The sequence below is a fragment of the Pelobates fuscus genome, chromosome 10 (genome assembly GCF_036172605.1).
Source record: "Pelobates fuscus isolate aPelFus1 chromosome 10, aPelFus1.pri, whole genome shotgun sequence".
NCBI lineage: Eukaryota > Metazoa > Chordata > Amphibia > Anura > Pelobatidae > Pelobates > Pelobates fuscus.
Genome location: NC_086326.1, coordinates 9,987,788 through 10,011,847, shown reverse-complemented (window position 1 = coordinate 10,011,847; position 24,060 = coordinate 9,987,788). Strand labels below are relative to the sequence as shown.

Sequence of the window (24,060 nt, the reverse complement as noted above, 5' to 3'; positions counted from 1 at the left end):
CAAGAGTAATCGTTTCGCCGCATTTTGGCACTAGCTAGTCAGCCAGCACTCAAACACACACAGTTGGGGGACGGCATCCTACAGTACCCTGTCACACATAACCACTAGGTTTCAGATCCGGTAATCAGATCAGGTCTCCTAGCGGTTTATTCCCCACCTCGTTATAGCTTAGTTTCGTTTGGGAGCTCATTTACCCTTACAGTATTACAAACAGTATGCCAGAACTGTCATACAAGGCTAATCCATGCTTTTCATACGTCAATCACTTACGGACTAAGGGTCTACTAGATAATTAGATATAGCAGTACAAGGATACCCAAATTATATATATTTCCCTAATGTGTCACTCACTTGTGATCCCATTATACCACATACACTAGGTGCATATCAATCTAGTAGAAACCAAGATCTGCGGTTTCCTCCAACAATTTGTTTCAGGCATTTTTTATTACATATATTCTCAGTTAAACACGTATATTGGGCCTCATGCTGCCTTTATGTTACACATCGTACAGGTTTAGGACTTGCATTGGACCATCGTCAGGTCCTCAAGACACTTGCGTACATATAATGACTGCTTACAGTTTATGCATTACAGGTATACTATTTGTTACTTTGCAACCCATTAGGGGCTTTTCAGTATATGGAGTTCTAAATTACTTACGTTGACTCATACTATCGCTTAATTATAACCTCCACGTCAATTTTACCAGCTATGCAGGTTATACATTAGCAATCTAATAAAAACAGGGTAAACAGATTTCCCACTCGTTCATATCGAATATCGAGGCATCATTCGACAGTCATTACGAACAAACGAATAACATTCAAATCCTTAACAACTAATAGAGACTTGTCTCTGCTCGCTTGACATTTGCAGGGTTCTCCAGGCGCATTCAATTCATTCATCATGTTATTTAATATTGCATACATTTCACTATGTTATTTAAGTTCAAGAGGTCCATCAGGTTTAACTTCGGTCATGCTATCTGTTACTGTTACACCATACGCATTGTATAATACTGACATTTACATTCCCAAGCCTATCAAGTATGATTATAGGGTATTTATTATACAATCACGTATCATCTTTAAGCTTAAACCACAATCAAAGCTCCTTTTAGGCTTCCTATCTTAAGTGCACACTTTCTCCCTACTATGTATCACGGCATTTCATTCTATTCTTCGGTTCGCATCACAACAGCTTGTTCGTCGAGGTGCCTTTTTACAGTCCTTTTCACAGTGCTTCTATCCAGTTACTCACAGGTTAGGTTAACGCTCATCCACAAGAAACAAGCCTGCCAAGGGTTAGAAGTTCTGAACTTAGTCAAATAATTTTGCATGAGGTCATCTACTCACCTCAACACGGAGGTTCCTACCGGCGATCCAACTCTGAGTTAGTACCTCGCAAGGTCTTGGATAGGCCTCACATATCACGACCACAAGTATAGTCTCTCTTTTACCGCCACCAACAGTTTAACAACTCGCCATGCGTAGTAGATACAAGTCCATGTAAGCCAAATCAAGGGTAGGGCCTCTCCCAGACACAGGGCGAATGGTAGGGCCTCACCTATCACGGCATAGTCCTTATCTTCACCTATCAGTACTCGTTCGCAAGAAGCTCTACTATACGGGATATTCAATAGGCATCGAAGTTTGCATAGTTAAAACATATATATGTTTCTTCCCTCCTCACAGAATGCTACTAGAGATATCTCCAGGTAATGTACTATCTTCTCAAGTCCCCCGCCCTAGCCGCTCCTATAGTCCTGAAGTCGGACCTTGCTTAAACGTTGTAGGTTGAGCTTAAAGACCGTACAGTCCAGAGATGCTCTGCAGGTCTAAAAGATCTAATCATGCCTTAGATTAGAGTTTGTACGCAGGTAAGATTTGTCTACGAATACTAATTCTAACATACTCTACAGCTTACGATGGGTAAGTATGGTATATGATTAAAATAATAAATGTGTTACAGTTATAATGGTTGCTTGCACAATTTTTGCCACATCTCTTTGAAACCAGCCTACAATACTATTGAAACTATACCTACAGGAATTTAACATTACTTGTAGACAAATTCCCAACAGCTCCCATTTTCTTTCTTAGTCAGTAAAAGCGCTGACAGGTGTCAGAGATCAATACTCCAAACAAATCATCCAAGTCACGTCCTATCAACAGTACAATCTATGGGGGAATTTTCAAATTAACATTAAGCCTCCCGTTTATAAACTACTAATTTAAGTCAGCAGCTTACTTGGCTCTCTACGATTTCTTGAGTCCAAAATAAGTATTTTACTGTCGGGAACATTTGACCTTTACCCGTGCACCAAGAATTCAAGAAATCAACAATTGTTACATATCTACTCTTCATACCTGAACTCATCAGTCAGGCAATTTAAATTGTGCCCGGTTCAAAATTTATACTAGATCAGGTTAGCCAGGTCCCGACCTATCCCTTACTATCTTTAATAACTGTGATATTTGTTACTTTAAATACTCCACCAGGCCTTAATCCTCCTACTCGGGCCACGCATCCCATGTCTATACAACAGCAGCCTCTAATAGGCGTGTTACGACACACATAAGTAAAATATGGGAAGTTGGCATACAATAGGAACATTCCTAACCCAGGAAAAACAGACGGTCTTTCGATAATATGACTAAATGATTACTAATTGTGAACTTAATCTTGTCTTATATTTTTGCCCTCTTTTGCAGGCCTGACCTCTCGTCGGTTTCGGCACACCTCAACCGACTTTGGTCCTTATCGAACCACATACCTTTAATTGTACGTCCTTGAATTACCCCGTACACAAGTGGAAGGCAAAATGCCTGAATTTGTGGGAGGGGTTTATTTTCCTATTTAAATCCCAGCAAATCCCAGCTCACCTATCGTCGCCGTTTTGAAGTTCCCCTCCCACCTCACCCTTTATTATTTACATCAAAATACCAGGTGGGCCCTCTTTTGCAGGCCTGACCTCTCGTCGGTTTCGGCACACCTCAACCGACTTTGGTCCTTATCGAACCACATACCTTTAATTGTACGTCCTTGAATTACCCCGTACACAAATATATATATATATATATATATATATATATATATGTATATGCAAACACATAAACACATGAACACATATACATACATGCACATGAACTGATATACACAAATATAAATGCACAGTCATATATATAAGCATACATGCCTAAGAGTATGGGAAAGCATAGGGCTACACATAGTACTTATATATTGATATCATAAACATATCATTGGAATGGATTTTGGAATTAAATATATAGCACTGCATCTCCAAAATGAATAGATTAAATGACTCTCTCCCTCATTTAGAACTTACCTCTCTCCCTTTAGAGTTGTTTAACATTTGTGAGAACAATTCACAAGACTCCATTCTGATATCATTCATTGTGTCTATGTCATCCCCATAACGAAACAAACACCCAATTTCCTTTGGGCCCTTCCATTTGGATACACTATAAACAAAAATGGATCATTTTCAAGTTACTTAGTTATTGTAATTTAAGAACATGTGTAACAGGCCGGAGATCGTTAAACTCTACTATGATGGTATCAAATCTATTACTAAACCTGAGATTTCGTGTCTGATTTAGCAATTAGTTTCAAACTCCACCATAACTTTACATTTAAGATTTCACAAAAAGCCACTCTGAAATACTTTATGTCAGAATGAGGGCGACACACATGACTTACCGTAAACGGTTTGCGATTATTTCCACCGCTAAATATTTTAGCATGTGCTCTGTTGGCACGCTGAGACTTATCGTTTCTGTATCTGTTTCCTCACTGAAAGGAAATATTACATTAGTAAATGTATCACTTCAATGTATTTAGAAAAATAAATAAATACATGATTTTGTTTTTGACTATAAAATGAAGACCCCAGTGATCTGAGGGTGCCACGGTAAGCCATCTCTAATATAAACCAAACAATGTATTTTGCTTTTCAGTCATCCACGACCCAAAAACTAAAACATAAAGGTGGAACATCCCAGAAATGTAATATTCATAAAGATTTTCTAAAACAAATTAATTAAAGAGTTAAATCTCCAGGTGAATATTTTTTCAAAGATTAAATTAAGGATAGAGAAGTTTTTTTGTGGTAATAACTGTTGCATTGATAATTTTTGTTTTCTTAAATGCGTCAGCATAACGTTCTAACACCAGCAACGAGCAAATACTGAGTTATTTTCAGTTGTTAACATATATTATATAAGTATACTTACAAACTCATTGTTAACAGGTGCACTTTTTTCAGCCTACTTCCCTTGAATATGTTTCGTTTTTCGCAACTCGCAGGTTTATTTATTATTTCAGACTTATCTGGAGCATTGCTATCCTGAGTTTCAGAGCTGAAACATAAAATTAACACTATTTTACATTTTCCGTCATTCTGGGGAAAGATTCAAAACGTTTCTTCTTTAGGATCTCAGACTATCTGGTGTGTCTGAGTGTTTCAAACGAATCAGTGATAAAACGTACAGTAACACATCTTAAAACTCTGTTAGCTTGTTTCTAAATTCTCCTATAATTATTTTACTTTGGTTGTAAATTATTATTATTATTATTATGTTATTATTTATATAGCGCCAACAAATTCCGCAGCGCTTTACAGTGGGTGGACGAACAAACATGTAGTTGTAACTAGACAAGTTGGACACACAGGAACAGAGGGGTTGAGGGCCCTGCTCAATGAGCTTACATGCTAGAGGTAAGTTACATAAATGGTCATCAGTTGGTCATGAAGTCACTAGTAATGTCCTGGACTAGTCCCGCCCCCGAGCAGCTCTCCAGCCAGGCCGTGTACAATGAATGTACGCACCGTAGGCAGTTGGAACTGTACAGCGTTAATGTCAAACTCATCCTATCATCTCCAAATGAGTCCCATTATTTCTGACCTAGGCTTAAGCTGGCATTAGCAATGATTATAAACTACTGCTCAGTCAGTAATACAGAGAATTTATGAAAACATTATTCAGTTTTGTCCAGTCAGCCAATGGGAAAAAAACAAAAAAATTTGTAAAAAAAACAAAAAACAAAAGGGAAAGAAAAGAAAATATATTATGAAACCTTCTTCCATTGCTTTGTTTTCCCTCACACATATTGTTAATAAATGTGTAATACTTACAATAACTTCATTTCTTGATAGATATTATCTTCATCTGAGTCAGAATCACTGGTCTGATCACTGTTCGCAATGCTGCTTCTCTGTACGTTGGAAATAAATTCAGGCTGAGGAGAAAATAAAGTAATGGTCTGGGTTATTACCTGGGTTATTATATTTTATTATCCATTCTAGTTCTAATTTGGTTGTATTGGTTTGTTTGTCTTTATGTTTTAAGGTTGATCTGAGATCAGAAACAGAATGGAGGCGTCACAATGGATGGGGGACAGTGAGAGAGAAGGGGGTGTCTGAATGAGGGACAGTGAGAGACAAGGAGGAGTCAGGGTGGGTAACAGTGAGAGTCAGGATGGGGGTCAGAGAGAGAGAGAAGGGGGTGTCTGGGTGAGGGACAGTGAGAGAGAAGGGGGTGTCTGAATGAGGGACAGTGACAGAGAAGGAGGAGTCCAGGTGGGTAACAGTGAGAGTCAGGATGGGGGTCAGAGAGAGAGAGAAGGGGGTGTCTGGGTGAGGGACAGTGAGAGAGAAGGAGGAGTCAGGGTGGGTAACAGTGAGAGTCAGGATGGGGGTAAGAGAGAGAGAGAAAGGGGTGTCTGGGTGAGGGACAGTGAGAGAGAAGGGGGTGTCTGAATGAGGGACAGTGACAGAGAAGGAGGAGTCCGGGTGGGTAACAGTGAGAGTCAGGATGGGGGTCAGAGAGAGAGAGAGAAGGGGGTGTCTGGGTGAGAGACAGTGAGAGAGAAGGAGGAGTCAGGGTGGGTAACAGTGAGAGTCAGGATGGGGGTCAGTGAGAGAGAAGGGGTGTCTGAATGAGGGACAGTGAGAAATAAGGAGGAGTCCGGGTGGGTAACAGTGAGAGTCAGGATGGGGGTCAGAGAGAGAGAGAGAAGGGGGTGTCTGGGTGAGGGACAGTGAGAGAGAAGGAGGAGTCAGGGTGGGTAACAGTGAGAGTCAGGATGGGGGTCAGTGAGAGAGAAGGGGTGTCTGAATGAGGGACAGTGAGAAATAAGGAGGAGTCAGGGTGGGAAACAGTGAGAGTCAGGATGGGGGTCAGAGAGAGAGAGAAGGGGGTGTCTGGGCGAGGGACAGTGAGAGAGAAGGGGTGTCAGGATGGGGGGCAGTAGGAGAGAATGGGGTTAAGAAAACCAACAAGAAATTCAAAAGGGAGTATTTATACAGATACGGGACCAAGCAATACCTCATCCCACCTAAAACCACTAAAAGAGAGAAGGTAAAGACATCTTACCAGAAGCGTTGATTGTGGCCGCGGATAATCGTATGCACTCTCGCTGTCACTTCCAATGTCACTATCGGGTCCTGACTCCAGATAAGTTTCCCGAGGTGACACTTTACCAGAAGGCGGTGTACGTAGCTGCAAAGATAGAGCTAAATGTTAGTAGTTATATTGAAATCAATATAATGGACCAATAAAGTCTCTTAGGCTACTTCATGTCAGTAATGTGGCCTCGATGCAGAAGTCTTTTCAATTCAGCTGTTCAAGGAAAAGCATTGCCAAGTTGTAGAAACGACAATGTTTACCTTGAAGAGTTGCAGAGGCTATTACACTGACAGTAACTGGAGGTGCTCCCGTTGCAACTACTGAGTAAAACTAGGTTATGTGATGTTGCAGCTCCCTTAGGAATGTATTCATTTAATATTTTCCTATAGAGAAGCTTGGATGCATGCGTGGCACTTGCCGATCATGCGCAGCAGGTCCCCAGGAGCATTGGATTGGACCATCATGATGTCGTGGGAGGAAGAGAGGTATTCTGTGAGACAGTCTCATTGATGGAAAAAGGTAATTAAAAAGCTTTTTTTATGGTACACATTGGGTGCTATATAACTAGGGACAGGTATTTAAAAAAAAAAAAAAATTTAATCGCTGCTGTGCATCACCTACATATCTCAAGCCGGACGTTTGGTCCACCTGGGGCTCCAACATTCCCCCAAAGTTCCCAGTTTTACATGAAATTGAGCACAGACTGGCATTGTGTTCGAGACTTCATACTGCATTTCTGCAGATATCATTAGCAATGGATGCTGTTTTAAACACAGCTTTTTAAATCAAAGCATTGGCCAATGACCAGGAACCGGCCACGAACTGTAGAGTTTTGACTCTTTTACAGCATGGCTCTGATTGCGGTCAGGAGTTGAAGTCTTTCTGAGAGCACATTATGAAATAGTGAATTACGAAATAAGTTGTGGTGAGACCAAATATTATAAAACTCTCAGCAGGTTTATGGAAACTCACAATTCACTGTTGTGCGATAGCTACATATGTTAATTAGTAAGTATACATATTGCTTAGTGATGGCAACCACAGAGTATACGTTTGATATATCAGTGTTTTGTGGATATAGACATTGTTCTTGAGATCCTCGATGCCCTGCCCAATGGAAATTCTGCCTTTTCTATTCTACAGAGATCAACTGCTTTGCCTGTCTGTCCACAACCTGATCAAATACTAGACATGCGTCTCTGTGTTACAGGAGGAAGGACTTTATTTCAATTTTCCAAACAACCTTAAGAAAGGTTGGCCAGGTCCTACCAGGTAGCTTACCGGTAGTTTATCATACTCTGAGTCTTGGTCGATTCCGTGGTCACTGTCATAATCCGGCTGTGGATTGTCTTTTTTTGAAACTGTTTGTTTCTGAAAGCAAAATTGATAAAAGTGTTCATTGTTTGCTCTATCATATCGTAACATGAGCTAGCCAGGCCTTTCCACTGATAAACAGAGGGAAATGTATCTAAGTGTCGTGAAATATGGTCACACTGCACACTACCCAGCCTCTCATGTGCCCAGCTGGCCAGAAAGCTCCTAATATTGTGCGGTATGTAAAAGTAAATCTTTATCATTTCAGTTTATTAGTAACCCCAATGTTTGAATTTGGTACCCTATGAGCACCCTGTATATGATTTCAGGAGGTGCCACTGGGCACTGTCTGGGCTGGATTGCCCACAAAGCCATCAAGGCCATGGTCTCGGAGAGGCATCGTTAGGGGGGTGACATCATGGCTAGCCCACCAGGACTACACAGTGCAGGGAAATTCCACAGTGGCCCATGCTATATAATTAGTAATAAACTGATGTGAAGCTTACTTGTGCCCGTACCTTAATCCCACAGTCTATTTTGCCTCTAAAACTTGTTTTGCCATTTGAAATAAAAATGAAATAAGAAAAAGCTAATTTATTGGGATGTCAGTCATCACTCAAATAATAAAGGTATATGTGGAACAAGCTGTACTGTAATTAAAAATTCATTAAATATCCAACTTACAGGCACCGCTTTTGGGTTTTTATAGTTTTTCAGTAATTTAATAAATAATATAATTATAAATAGTGTGCCTTTTATAGTTAAATTGATGTACTTATTTTGTAATTATAGTTTATACAATCACCCCCATATTTACATACATACAAACACCTCCATATACACATACATACATACAATCACCTCCATGTTCACATACATAGGGTACAATCACCACCATGTTCACATGTATGCATACAATCACACCTATATGCACATACATACATACAATAATGTGGGTGCATTTAGGCAACTGGCCTTAGGATAAATCCAACCAGGGCACAGTACAGAAAAATAGCTATGTGTGCTGAAACATATTGCACACTACAGGAGTCCGTTCACATGCGGTTTGCAATTCGTGTGTTAATTACACTGACCCCAAAATATCTGTATTACGGCCTGCCATAATACAGGTTGAGTGCGTGCAGTAGGTCAAATACAGGACTCACCACTGACAGTGTTGATGTCCCAGTGAATGCATTCATGCTGGGAGGATAGGTCACCCCCGAATCTGTGTTACACCTCTGTATGTAAAGTGTCTGGACAAAACACAGCAAACATCACAGTTACAAAGTGGCATGACTGTCTCGTGTTTGAACAAGTGAAACTCAGATTTATCATATACAAATTGAATTTTAGTCCATAGGGTCAACTAATTTCTGATCTGACCAGCTGAGTGGATTTTTCTGTGCCCCTGGTGTGACCATAGGTGAAGCTACCAATAGGACTCAGATTTTGACCTGACTGCTATTTCTGGTGTAACCCATCAACCTTGCATGGATCAAGAAGTTAATGTGCATGTTGAAGCAAGTTACAAAGGTCCAATTATCAAAATTATATTGATGAAACACACTAAAACAACCATATTACCCAAACATCCTGGACCCAGGAAGATTATCTTAATTGTGGATCCCTTTCCTCCCAATTGGATTTTCAGTGAAAATCCCAAACATTTCATTACTACAAGGAGGTGATAGTGACGCATCTCTCATTGGCAGCATGTGGTTACGGCCACCGGGCAGCACAGTTGATGCTCTCTATTTTCTTGCTAACTTAATGGTTTCTTGGGAGGCTTTGGGTTTGTGTTAGTGCATCATCTACCTGTGACTACAAATCACTGCCTTAGTTCTCTATACTTGTTAAAATAAACAGTTTCAAACATCTTACGTTTGTCATGACATGTCCCGAATGAGGATGGTTACAAGGGTGCGATTTTGGCCTTTTTTCCTGTGGAAACAAATGTATCAGATAAGAAAGAAATGTTTGACTTTTTTTGTGAGGTTGAAGAAGAGATACTGGGTCACATATTTTACAGAGAGAGAGAAATTGATACCAACAGAATTACTAACGTAACCGCACCTACAAGTTATCATTTACAAAATCCTCCAATATTTCTTTTTTAAACTGAATTGTTCTTAGTTTACAACTAAATATCAAAACATGGGTTACATTTTACAAACTGGGGGAAAAATTTACTTCCCTGTAAAGGAATGTCGCTCTAAACTTGCCCAGTAGTTTGTAAGTTAAGTCAACTCAGGCAGTTTCATACTTTTTGAACATTTTTTGTTGTCCGTAACACAGCCGAATGGGATTTAGTAAGCTCTGACCTTCTCTGCTCTTTCTCTAATATTTACTTTAGGGAAGAGGTTTTTGCTCGACTTTCCTTTAAGGGGATTTTCCTGCCTTTTCTATGGATCTAAAATTACAAGGGGCCCAAATACATTTTATCTAGTCACCATTGTGAATAACCCCCATAAGATATGTACAGAATACTGTGTGACAGATCATGTCATGATCCAGACATTAAACCCAATGAGAACATCTGACAGATAATGTTGTGTTCCATCTTCTCTATATTCTCATGTTCCAAACATTGAACCCCAGATGAACATTCTCTTTATGTTTTCATGTTTTAAACATTCAACCCCAGAGGAACACCCTCTCTATGTTCCAATGTTCTAAACATTGAACCTCAGAGAAACATCATTTCTATGTTCCCATGTTCTAAACATTGAACCCCAGAGGAACATCCTCTCTATGTTCCAATGTTCTAAACATTGAACCCCAGAGGAACATCCTCTCTATGTTCCAATGTTCTAAACATTGAACCCCAGAGAAACATCATTTCTATGTTCTCATGTTCTAAACATTGAACCCCAGAGGAAAATCCTCTCTATGTTCTCGGACTAGAATAAAGACTGTCCTTACCATTTCAGGCACGCTGATAGGTACTGGGTGCCCAATTGCAGGTCCATCTACATTCTGGAAGTATAAATTAATAATGTTAGATGAGCACTAATCATAGTTTTATATTTTACACAGACCCCAATCTAAAACTACAATCCGCATAGACAATAAGAACGCAACATTGGTCTGAAAGCTTCAGGTTCCTTAACCCTTCTCTGTGCATGTTCCATTCAGATTACCTGACTGCATTTAGTGCGATATTATTTGATATATACATATATTTTACTGGATGAATTAAATGTCAGATCTGAGCTAGGATGCCTGTTATCATAGCCATCTGCTATATCGATTGCATTATTAACAGGGGTTGCTGATATTTGACTCACTCACTATATATCATGTTATTTTGTATTACACATTACGTCTAATATTCTATATATAATACAGCACTGTGTAATGTATAAAAAGTAACTTAGTTTTAATTGTTAGTATTACTTTATACAATATCTTACTAGTAACTAGCTAATATTAGTTTATACAGTATATAACTGATTACTAGTTAGTATTGTATTATAAATTAGCTAACTAGTTACTACTTAGTATTATTTATACAATATTTTACTAGTAACTAGTTAATGTTACTTTATTTGGTACTGTATTAGTTACTAGTTATTATGCTGTTATACCAAATCTTACTAGATACTAGATAGCTTTACATTATAGCATATCATACTAGTTAGTAGCTAGTAAATTAGTAAATGTTGTAAATTACTTCACTAGTTATTAGTTAGTGTTACTTTACTTAGTATCTTACTAGTTACCAATATTATTTGATAAAAGCTTCAATTTACTATTGTTAAATAAACTTTCAAAATGATTTAATATTTTAAATAAACTTTTAACATTATTTAGCAAAATATTCAAATATAAAAAATATATCATATATAAAATATAGATCAATATGTAAAAAAAATGAATTTATTACAAAATTAAGATATTTTTCGTAATATTAAATATTGTGAAAAGTGTATCTAAAATTATAAAATAATTTGGAAAACTTATCCAACAATATTAAATTGAGACCAAAATGTCTTACTAGTGACTAGCTAGTATCACATTATAAAATATCGTACTAGCTAGTATCACATTATAAAATATCGTACTAGTTAGTATCACAATATAAAATATCGTACTAGTTAGTATCACAATATAAAATATCGTACTAGTTAGTATCACAATATAAAATATCGTACTAGTTAGTATCACAATATAAAATATCGTACTAGTTAGTATCACAATATAAAATATCGTACTAGTTAGTATCACATTATAAAATATCGTACTAGTTAGTATCACAATATAAAATATCGTACTAGTTAGTATCACAATATAAAATATCGTACTAGTTAGTATCACAATATAAAATATCGTACTAGTTAGTATCACATTATAAAATATCGTACTAGTTAGTATCACAATATAAAATATCGTACTAGTTAGTATCACAATATAAAATATCGTACTAGTTAGTATCACATTATAAAATATCGTACTAGTTAGTATCACAATATAAAGTATCTTACTAGTTAGTGTCACATTGTAAAATATCTTACTAATTAGTATCACAAATAAAGTATTTTACTAATTAGTATCAGATTATAAAATATCTTACTAGTTAGTTTTACAATATATCTTACTAGATAGTATCACATTATAAAACATCCTACTCATTAGTATCACATTATAAATAATCTTACTAATTAGTATCACATTATAAATCATCTCACTAATTAGTATCACATTATAAATAATCTTACTGTGCTTCTGTTGATCTCCACCCACACCTGACTAATGCAATTAAACCATTCTTCAATCTCTTTCCTTTAGAGGCAAAAATAAAAAAAATACAAACAAGTCAATTAAATGCTACTTAGTGCACACTGTAATATTTCACTAACACTGACACAACTACTTTGGGATTATGTAAAATATAAAAAATGTTAAGATCTATATGTATTGCACACTGAATCTTTATTGTTTTGTTGACAGTTGTACGTTGAACGTGTTTTAAACGATAAGTAGCATTTTGTGTTGTATTTGTGTTTGCGTGTAGAATTGCTTCTATTTTGTGTTATGTTGTGTATTGGTATTAGTGTGTTGTGTGTAAGCAGGATATGTACAGGGTTTCCATAACCAAATTCCAATACTAGTAAAATGGAACTTTTTTGGGCTGATCTTGGTAAAACGATATTTATAAATATTACTCTTAACCTCTTAATTTCCAAGCATTTTGTAATGGAAAAAAATGTTATAATATTTAATTGATGCAAGGGATGCATAGCTAGAAATAAACATATTAAACAAACAAAAACAAAAAAATCCGTACAGATTGTTATGAGGACAAATGTAAAAATAAAAAATGTGTAAACTTACATCATTTTTATTTTACATGTATTCGTTCATCCTTTATTAAAATATTTGCGAAATGGAAATCCTTAGACAGTATACATTGTCATACAATATATGACTAAGGAATTAAAGGGATAAATATGTTATGGATTAGGGATTCCGCACTTTGATACTTCCCTTCCCACCCCCTTTTCTTTTCCTTCTTGATTCCTACATCTTTCTTCGTTTTATTTACTGAAATCTTAGAGGATGGAAGGTAACATCGGAAAGACCAATGATCTTCGAAGATCTGTCATTACGTCATTTGTTGTAATGCACCTTGTTTCTCATTGCTAAACGTGTTTTCATGTCTAGTACTGTATGACAATTCTCTACCTGACCTCTATTATTAAATAAAGATTAAAAAAAACAGGGACTGGGACACTGCACCCAGACTAATGTCCCTTTAACCCCTTAAGGACCAAACTTCTGGAATAAAAGGGAATCATGACATGTCACACGTCGTGTGTCCTTAAGGGGTTAATATTGTAAGATGTGATTCACAGACTGTAAATAAGCTAAGAGACAGATGAAGAAAGTAATAGCCAGAAAAATGATTTCTCTGTGATGTTTAACTTACTCGTTTTCATCAATGAGATAGAAATCGCGGTCAGCAACCTTTATATATATAACATTCTCTGCCGTGATGTTGAACATGCGCAGAACTACACTAATCTTGTCCGTGGCATTTACTCCTCTTTGAACAGCTTTGACTCTGCAGAACAAACAGAAATACATTTACACCCAATTAACAAACAATCCAAGGGATGACATCACTGGTTCCAAGACAAACATGAACCTTGATTTTATATTTTTGGATAAGCTTTGTCAAATGTCGACCAAAACTTCCATAGACTTTAATGGTGACTTCTGTAGATAATTATCAATAGAAACATTTATCCAAAAATATTAACATGAGTCTACAGTTAGATAATTCTTAAGACTATTTTATTTTTCATTTTGCAACCAATCCTCGCTGTTTATTTAATGGATGGGCTATATTTACCCTTAACAGAGTAATAATTTATTTTTAAAGTTAATATATGATATCAAATAAAAATGCAGAAAATAAGACCAAATCAGCTTTAGGAAATTAAGAATGTAAAAATATGCAGCGCTATAAAAGAATTCTGAAAACAGACACATTTTACGGGAATGTAGATTGCGCGGCAGTTAAGGATCTACCGGTTCATTTAGTTGACCCATATAGGACCACAGAACGATTTGTTAATTTGGTCTTTGAGACACTTTTAACGACTTTCCAAACATTTCCCAGGCCCTTACCTAGTCTCCTACTATTTAAAACCAGAATGCTTGTGAAGGTTAAAATAATGACTTTGCTGGAAGTGAAAACTAACCACTGAACTATCCCACCGCCTCCCTCTCTTCTCACTCCATGTTGTACATGATAATCGTATAATGACTTAAAGGACTGAAAACTAACCACTGAACTATCCCACCGCCTCCCTCTCTTCTCACTCCATGTTGTACATGATAATGGTATAATGACTTAAAGGACTGATACATACTCAGAAATGTCAATAGTTCCTTTCAATTCATCTGCCAGGCCATTGGGAGCGAAGTAGTTTAGAAGGTATTTATTATCCGGTGTTTTACACAGTTTGAAGATCCGGGATTTCCATGACGACTACGGAAACAAAATCAAATATTCAAATGAGTGCATTGAGAATAATTTCAGCTTTTCAAATTTTCTACTGGATCAGTAAATGTAAAAAAAATGCTTCTATATGTGAAGTCATAATGAGGGATTTTCAGATATGTAATAGTTCGAGCTCTGTGTGCAATTAACTTCGGCAAGGTTTTTCTTTTATAGAAAGCAGGTAATGAAAAACGAAAGAAAAAATTAATACGGCCATTGGATGTTAAAGTAATATTTTAGCTAAAGTTAGATTTAAGATCAGCATCAATGGCCCAAAAAAGTAAAGCTGTGATAAAATCTTCCTGCACGTTGTTTACTATGAGTTGCAGACTCCACAAAATAACATAATACGGTTAAGTTGGTCCTTAAAATTTATATAAAATTTTGGCATGGGACATTACCCGATTGCGAAACACTTTCCAACCAGGAGACTTGGTCAGCAAACCCCTCTTTAGCACTTCCCCATCTGAAAATGGAAAATGAGAAGATATCAAACGTGTTGTCCTCCGAGGGCTGGGGAACAGGCCTACACACTCACATGTAGAGAATTAGCTCATCATTACATGATATATTGTAGCCCTTTTCTGAAACTTTATTCACATTAAGTTTGTTTCGTTCTAGGGTAACTTTCAATCCAGTCACCCAGCCAAGGGGCCAATTACCATTCTGCTAATGCTACCAGGAAGGCAAGCCCATGATGTTAAACTCCCTGCATCTAACTTCGCTATGAAAAACATGATCTCCATTATCATGTACCTATAGTTAGGGAAATAGTTGTATGCAAGAAAAATACAATGACCAATCATCTAAGTTAAATGATTTAATTATTTTGAAATAATTACAGGACGCACCTGTACTCGAACTACGTCTTCTAGAAGTCATTTTCAGGCTCCTACAAAAAGAAAATCATTTACCATTTGAGTGTTACACTACACAACAAACACAACCGAGCAGTATCACATATAGCAGAAAAGAAATCACAACTTTTTATTCCGACGATACAGGAGCACTTTAGTGTTACTTGCACTGGATAGGTTTTGCAAACTAAAGAAAAACATTGATAATTATATTAATTAAATCCATTGACTAGTTCTAGAATCAGTCATGATGGCTAATCTTGACACCTCTCAGAAGTGACCGTAATAATCTTTGCGTTCACTCTGGGCATTGACCCGGGTACACCAACAATAGGAGGTTGGGCCCAGATGGTCTCTAGAAGGCTTTGGCACCAAGAAACACTTAGTGGAAACATATTGGTAGAACCGACCTTCGCGAGAGAACCTAATAAATATCTTACACAGAATGGTGTCCGAATCTTCTCAAATTCTTTGCAATAACACAATTAGTGAATTGATTGTATTGGATTATTGATTTTTGAGTTTTGGAGTACTGATTGACAGTATTGGAAAATCACATGTCTAATCTCTTCTGGGAAGTCTGTTGTATAGATTTTAACTTGTTTATCTTATTTTTGTCTGGTCGATATTACGGCCTTAGTTATCTCCACAGAATATATTCATTGATTATATAAAACTTTAGACAGAAGTCTGCAGTCAGTTTATTCTTATTTACCAACTGAATGTGCACTAGACCTTTTAGTTGGTTCTTTCTAACATTCTTTATTTTCAAATTTTTTAATTACATAAAGAAAAACTAAACAGGACAAATAAAAGGATACAAAGCACAATGAAAAATCTTAACTAGCTTTACAAGGGACGGACCTGCTAAAGGTGTTAATAGATTGACAATTGTAATTAACAATAAAATCTTAAAGGGGAACTATAGTGCCAGATATACAAAGCTCCCCCTGCCATCCCCTTCCCATGCGCCCCCCATTTCAGCGAAATAAAGGCATAAAAACCCTTTATTTACTTACCTGATCCCTGCACCGATGTCCCTCGGTGCTGGGTCGAAGCTCTTCCTCCGTCCTTGCGCATACATTGAATCAATGCTTTGCTATGGGAAACATCTGACGCTGTAGGTCCTCATGCAGAGCGTGAGGACGTCCAGCGTCAGATACCGGAACAAAGGTCAGTTTCAAACCAGAAAGCCCTTTAGTAACTGTCTGGTAGACAGCGACTAGAGGCTGACTTAGTGCGGCAATATAAACATTGCAGTTTCTCTGGAACTGTTTAACATTGTAGCACTAAGGGCAAAAGGGACACTGCATCAAATTAGATAATATGGTCTTGGAGTCTACAGAGTCCCTATAAGAAAAGACTAGGATAACAACATAACATTTTTTTTATCATAAAGATCGTCACTGAGAACACTGCCAGCAGCCGGTTTGTTTAAGAGCTGAGAACAAGGCTCTCAGTGGAGCATGTGAGCTACAGGTACGAGGTGGAAGGCAAGCTGGCCGTTCAGGTTTGTTCACTCAGATAATGTTTAACCCCTTAAGGACACATGACATGTGTGACATGTCATGATTCCCTTTTATTCCAGAAGTTTGGTCCTTAAGGGGTTAAAGACATGATAATACAGACGGTGAAAGCAAAAAACATCATTTAACTGGAGCGTCCGAGCTCTGAAAGTTGCACCTTGCAATGCAGCGTCTCCTTGCCATAAACACTCTCCTTACTGATCCGAGGGGCTTTTAATCTGAGTGACCGGCAAGTGGAAATAATAACTTTGGATGTTCAATAATCTCAATTTAAGGAGTAATCCTGCGTATCTCCGCAGCCAATACAATGTCTAGATTTGGAACTGCTCAGATTCATCTGAATTGTCTTCTATCTCTGCTGGTTTAGCCTACTTTTTAAAATCAGTGTATCCAGTCATTGGAAAAGAGTGTTTAACCACAAAATAGGACAATAAATCTCCCACTTTCTTAGTCTCGGTGCGAAGGTGGTGTATTGGAAACATGCAATGATTTAATATGTCAAATACAACTGAATAAATGCAGATCAATATTCATGAAAAAGTCGATTAATTCACAAAACCCAAATTCACAGTGAACCGAAGGCCAAGTTGCAGAACGGAGGCTGTAATAACCGTGTTTAGTAAATAATAGCCCGTCACCTTTACTTTTTACTCTGCTAAGCACCGTTTCATTTACTTACATTAGACTGTGGAATCCTGCAGCCGAGTGTATAAACACAGAGCGAGCTGGCTGGGTCTGACTGTAGTATACAGAAGAATACAATGAATAGAGCTATTTATGCAGTTTTACCTTTTGAAATTTGATCTGGGAGGAATTTCCGTAAGCTTTGCACCTTGCACAGAAAGGGGAATGTCAGTGGAGGTACGGCTTATTTAGGGAAAAACCCCTAACATTCAGGACAATTTGGGGTGAATAACTGCTATTTGCACATTCTATGAAATTTAATTATTTTCCTCGTGTTTCTGGCTATACCCGATACTTGCAGTTTTTACACTTTTTAGTCTAAATAGAACAAGGCTAAGTGTGAGAAGGCAGGTGTTATTATTTATTTGCATATCCCGTTAACCCATACCTCCCAACAGAGCTGCCATCAGAAATTTTGGGGCCTCTTACACATTTGAAGGTCTGGTCCCCCGCGGCACACCTCTGAGTCCACCCACAGAGCCCACCCAAAGTCCGCCTACAAGGATGCAGAGAGTGTGTGTAGTGGATGCAGTGTGTGTGTGTGTAGTGGATGCAGGTGTGTGTAGTGGATGCAGTTGTATGTAGTGGATGCAGAGTGTGTGTGTGTAGTGGATGCAGTTGTATGTAGTGGATGCAGAGTGTGTGTATTGGATGCAGTGTGCATGTGTAGTGAATCCAGAGTGTGTGATGGATGCAGTGTGTGTTTAATGGATGCAGTGTGTGTGTAGTGGATGCAGTGTGCGTGTGTAATGGATGCAGTGTGTGTGTGTAATGGATGCAATTTGTGTGTGTAGTGGATGCAGTGTGCGTGTGTAATGGATGCAGTTTGTGTGTGTAGTGGAAGCAGTGTGCGTGTGTAGTGGATGCAGATTGTGTGTGTAATAGATTAAGTTTGTGTGTATAGTCGATGCAGTGTGTGTTTAGTGGATGCGGGGTACGTGTGAAATGGATGCAGTTTGTGGATGTAGTGGATACAGTGTGCATGTGTAGTGGATGCAGAGTGTATGTAATGGATACAATGTGTGTGTGTGTGTAATGGATGCAGTTTGTGTGTGTAGTGGATGCAGTGTGTGTGTGCAATGAATGCAGTGTGTGTGTGTGTGTGTAATAAGTGCCATGTGTGTGTGTAGTGGATGCAGTGTAAGTGTGTAGTGGTTGCAGAGTTTGTGTGTAATGGATGCCGTTTGTGTGTAGTGGATGCAGATTGTGTGTAATGGATGCAGTTTGTGGATGTAGTGGATGCAGTGTGCATGTGTAGTGGATGCAGAGTGTAGTATGTAATGGATGCAGTGTGTATGTGTGTGTGTAATGGATGCAGTGTGTGTGGGTGTGTGTGTCATGGATGCAGTTTGTGTGTGTAGAGTATGCTGAGAGCATGTGTAGTGGATGCAGTGTACGCATGTAACGGATGCAGTTTGTGTATGAAGTGGATGCAGAGTGTGTGTAATGGATGCAGTTTGTGTGTAATGGATGCAGTTTGTGTGTATAGTTGATGCAGTGTGCGTGTGTAGTGGATGCAGTGTATGCGTGTAATGGATTATTAGTGGGTGATGTTTATAGTGGGCACAGTGTGTATAGTGGGTGCAGTGTGTATAGTGGGTGCAGTGGGTGTAATGGGTGCAGTGTGTATAGTGGATGCAGTGTGTATAGTGGGCACAGTGTGTATAGTGGGTGCAGTGTGTATAGTGGACGCAGTGTGTATAGTGGGTGCAGTGTGTGTAGTGGGTGCAGTGTGTATAGTGGTGCAGTGTGTGTAGTGGGTGATGTTTATAGTGGGCACAGTGTGTATAGTGGGCACAGTGTGTATAGTGGGTGCAGTGGGTGATGTTTACAGTGGGTGCAGTGTGTTTAGTGGGTGCAGTGTGCATAGTGGGTGATGTTTATAGTGGGCACAATGTGTGTAGTGGGTGCAGTGGATGCAGTGTGTGTAGTGGGTGATGTTTATAGTGGGCACAGTGTGTATAGTAAGCACAGTGTGTGTAGCGGGCACAGTGTGTCTATAGTGGGTGCTGTGTGTATAGTGGGTGATGTTTATAGTGGGTGCAGTGTGTATAGTGGGTGCAGTGTGTGTAATGTGCGCAGTGTGTATAGTGGGTGCAGTGTGTGTAGTGGGTGCAGTGGGTGTAGTGGGTGCAGTGGTGTAATGGGCGCATTGTGTATAGTGGATGCAGTGTGTATAGTGGGCGCAGTGTGTATAGTGGGTGCAGTGTGTATAGTGGGTGCAGTGTGTATAGTGGGTGATGTTTATAGTGGGTGCAGTGTGTATAGTGGGTGCAGTGTGTATAGTGGGTGCAGGAGGGTTCTCTTCTTACTTATTTTGAGTGCTCAATCCACAAATACGTGGGGAGAAGGGGACATACAGGGTCGTAGTGTGAAAGGAGATACCTGCGTATATACATCTAACCGTGCATTCTCCTGGCTTCTCCAATCTCACGTCGAAGATTGTATGACAAGAAGAACACAACTAGTCTAAGACACGAGTAACACAGGGAGAGATCAATAGACTGTCTTCTTCTCCAATAATTATTTGGATTCTCTTCAAAACTGCCAAATGCCCGATGCAGATCAGTCAGAAAATAATCAAAGAACTTTATTGCACAAAATGCAATAGATGATGAATCAATTCAGTTTTTTTATTACAGGCAATGTGTGTAAATATTTCTTTACAGAAACGTTGGTGGAGATAAATCTGTGGAGATAAACATAAAAACCGAGGGAATTCAAAAATGTCTGTGGTATGTGGAAGAAACTAATTCAGGTGACGCTTTACAATTATTATGGGCCGAGCTGATGGTCCTCTTGGTCGTATTTTCCGTCAAAAGGAAAAAGGAAAATTTTTACTATTTTCAGTAAAAAGTCAGCCATTTAGAGATTGCAGAACGGCAGTTAGTGAGACGTGCCAGGAGGCCAGGAGGGAGATCGGAGATGGAGGGTAGGTGTTCAATATGTAGTACTGAAATGGGTGGGAACCAATATGGAGGTGCTCAAGGAGGATTGTGAGAGATCAGACAAATCCCAAGAAAGGATGCGGTCGCAGAGTGTGAGGATACTAAGACTTTAAAGATATGAGAAGGATTAATAGAGAGTAATGACTTTCAATATACTCACTGGTTACTTTGGTTTGAGCCATTTCGGTAAAATACGAAAATCAGATTAAAGAGGGTGAAGAAAGATGAAGCTGGAAAGGTTAGACAGATAGTGTATAAAAGCTTGGAGGTGAAAGGAAGAAGAGATTCATGGGGCAGAGCTTAGATCTAGAAACACGATTACTTTGTAGGAGGAGAAATATATATTGAAAGGGAATGGTAAGACACCAGGAGAAAGAGACTGGAGATAAGCATTCAAGACAGAACAAGGGGAAAGAGAATTGTTGAGGTTAGGTGGAATGGAGGTCTTGGGGCGGGTGATAGGAGAGATGATGATAATTGCAGAAACCTTTCTGTCAGTCATCAGGTGAGAAAGAATTTAGGGAACTGAGAAGATTTAGGATAGTGTACGGAGTAGCAGGATAATACCAGTAGGTGCTCAGGATTCAGGATTTGCTTGTGGGTGGGATTCATGTTATGGCGGTAGGTGGGGGGGATTCAAGTTATGACAGTAAGTGGTTGAGATTCAATGTTATGGCAGTAGGTGCTTGGGATTCAGGTTATGGTGGTAGGTTGGCAGGATTCAATGTTATCGTAGTAAATGGGCAGGATTTACGTTATGGCAGTGGGTGTTCGGGATTCAGGCTATGGTGATAGGTGGGCAGAATTCAGGTTATGACTGTAGGTGCTCTGGATTCAGGTTATGGAGATAGGTGCTCAGGATTCAGGTTATGGTGGTAGGTGGGCAGGATTTAGGTTATGGCTGGAGGTGCTCGGGATTCAGGTTGTGGATGTAAGTGCTTGGGATTCAGGTTATGGTGGTAGGTGGGCAGGATTTAGGTTATGGCTGGAGGTGCTCGGGATTCAGGTTGTGGTGGTAGGTGCTCTGGATTCAGGTTATGGATGTAAGTGCTTGGGATTCAGGTTAGGGCTGTAGGTGCTCGGGGTTCAGGTTGTGGTGGTAGGTGCTCTGGATTCAGGTTATGGCTGTAGGTGCTCGGGGTTCAGGTTTTGGTGGTAGGTGCTAAGGATTGAGGTTGGATGGAGGTAGGTAGGCAGGATTCTGACAGTAGGTGCATTGTCCAGTGAAGAGACTGCCTGCTATTTCAGGGCTTTTCACTAATTTTGAAAAAGAAAGGAATGTTTGTAACGAGCTCCTGTAGCAGATTGGTTAATAATTGACATTAAATACATTTGTGTCTGACCTTTGTTTCCTGAGTACGAGGCTAGAGTGTGACAAATCCATTTTTATTAAAGACAGGCACACAGATATATTCATTCCACACTTTATGATACCGTGTTTTATAGCTTGCAAGAAAGAACCAAACTATTCCTCCAGACTAAAGAGTGCTCACCATGTTACCCTCCTCAGCTTGCTATTTTTCAAGGTTTATCAGTTATAAGATTATTTAAGATAAATTCTTTGTATTCCTTATGTTTTGTTTTATTTGAATCATTCATTTATTCTGAAGATCTCTGACCATGGATCTTAAAGCATACTTTCCAAGTCCAAGAGTTTTGCGATCAGGACAGATTGTGTCTCCAGTGATGCCAAAATTGTTTGGGCCTGTGCCAACAGAAGGGGCACATCAGCCAAGCATTAATGGACGCTGTTATGGGTAAATTCAAATATTGTATTTCTCAAACTGTGTACTTTGTCTTTATGATATATTGCAAACTGACAAGGTGTTAGCAATGGAACATATTGTTTTTCATACATGTTTCTTTACGCAATACCCTTTTACTTACTTTCAGTGCATAATATGTTTACACCATTTTGTCCAAGACGAAATACAATAACAATAATGCAGAAACAAGTTTCAAGACTATGCTACGTCTCTTTCAGTACATAATATACTGCGGTAACCCTTAGTAGATAAAGATGTTCAGACTTTAAGATGCCATCTTGACCTAAGTCAGGGAATTTCCCACGACGTGTGCACCCTTACGTTTTAGTTATGGCCTTGTATTTTTTATCCCTCTTAAGTGGAATGCTCTGTCTTATAGGGTTAATACCCCGTTACCCGGCATGCAGACACCTTTTTCCTCTTTAGGACCCTCTATTAGATATAGTAGCGCTCAATAAAGGTTTTTTATTTTGGTTTTGCTACTAATCTATTTTAGGTTGTACTAATTCCCATACGCCCAACTGCATCGGAGTGGATGTCTGGGATATTGTTCCTCTGTTTTTCTATGGCTAGGGAACCCAGTACTGCCCCGAGGCTCTGGTCTTTTCTCACGCCTTGCACGTACCATGTACTCCCCGACCTGGGGTTGTGAGTCCACCACGTTTCAGTAGTGCTTGTGGGATAGTGCATGTCTGCTCTTGAAGGCATCAGAATCTCCCACTTTCATCGTAGTGAGAAACGGTCTGAGGAGGTTGCCCATAATGGCACAAATAGTAATAGAATTGTGAGATTGTCTGCTCAATACAATGCAGATTATAAAATGGTATATATATATCTGTAATATCTGGGGCTCCCCAGTAAGAGTAAAAACCTCCAGGAGTATTGTAACAGACCGTTTTGCTCACCAGAGGTTAAAAACCGTTTAGGCGATATTCCCCTTTCCAGATGCACAGGCAGCAACTGTAAGCACCAATCTCCCGCACTGCAAACTCTACGAATCCTGGAAACAGCCAAACAGGAAAACCATACAAAAGGGTTACACTCCTGGCAGTCAGCATACAATCCAATTCCCCCAATAACGAGACGACACTTCGTTTTGAGGGTTAAGCAGAATCTGACTGTCCTGGCACATACAGTCTCTTTTATTCCCAATCCACAACCACAGTACAGCCCGCAGGGTATTACAGAACAACCAATTAATCCGTACAATACACACAGACACTCCCACACAAAATCCTCCCCTCTGCCTGTCATATGCTTACTGAACACAATATCTCATTATCACAGGCAGAGGAATACAGTTTTTACACAATATTTATAACTTCTAAAATATACATGTCACAAACATAAAACATACATTTTCATAAGCAGCATACTCCAAAAACAAACATTGTCAAAATCATCCAAATTGGTCCATTGGTTCAAAAGATAGATCGAAGATTGTGACCAAATGAAGCATGGCTTTTCTGCCCAAAACCAGTTCCACAGAGTCTTCTATCCTGGAGATAATTGAGAAGT

At 38.8% G+C, this 24,060-nt stretch overlaps 1 protein-coding gene across 1 annotated transcript in view; it reads right to left on the bottom strand.

The window, feature by feature from the left end:
• The window catches only part of PLEKHS1 (pleckstrin homology domain containing S1), a 58,453-nt gene extending 40,540 nt beyond the window's left edge, over window positions 1–17,913 (bottom strand). Inside the window, exons 1-15 of the mRNA XM_063433997.1 lie at window positions 17,824–17,913; window positions 15,613–15,653; window positions 15,163–15,227; window positions 14,631–14,749; window positions 13,682–13,816; window positions 12,471–12,534; window positions 10,675–10,728; window positions 9,634–9,693; window positions 8,916–9,005; window positions 7,717–7,806; window positions 6,403–6,528; window positions 5,163–5,266; window positions 4,261–4,386; window positions 3,728–3,820; window positions 3,354–3,489 (exon numbers count right to left, since the gene is read on the bottom strand). Of these exons, the coding sequence (XP_063290067.1) occupies window positions 3,354–3,489; window positions 3,728–3,820; window positions 4,261–4,386; window positions 5,163–5,266; window positions 6,403–6,528; window positions 7,717–7,806; window positions 8,916–9,005; window positions 9,634–9,693; window positions 10,675–10,728; window positions 12,471–12,534; window positions 13,682–13,816; window positions 14,631–14,749; window positions 15,163–15,227; window positions 15,613–15,653; window positions 17,824–17,825 (1,305 nt within the window). The 5' untranslated portion in view covers window positions 17,826–17,913. The remainder of the gene's footprint in view (window positions 1–3,353; window positions 3,490–3,727; window positions 3,821–4,260; window positions 4,387–5,162; window positions 5,267–6,402; window positions 6,529–7,716; window positions 7,807–8,915; window positions 9,006–9,633; window positions 9,694–10,674; window positions 10,729–12,470; window positions 12,535–13,681; window positions 13,817–14,630; window positions 14,750–15,162; window positions 15,228–15,612; window positions 15,654–17,823) is intronic.
• Window positions 17,914–24,060: the final 6,147 nt, after the last annotated feature.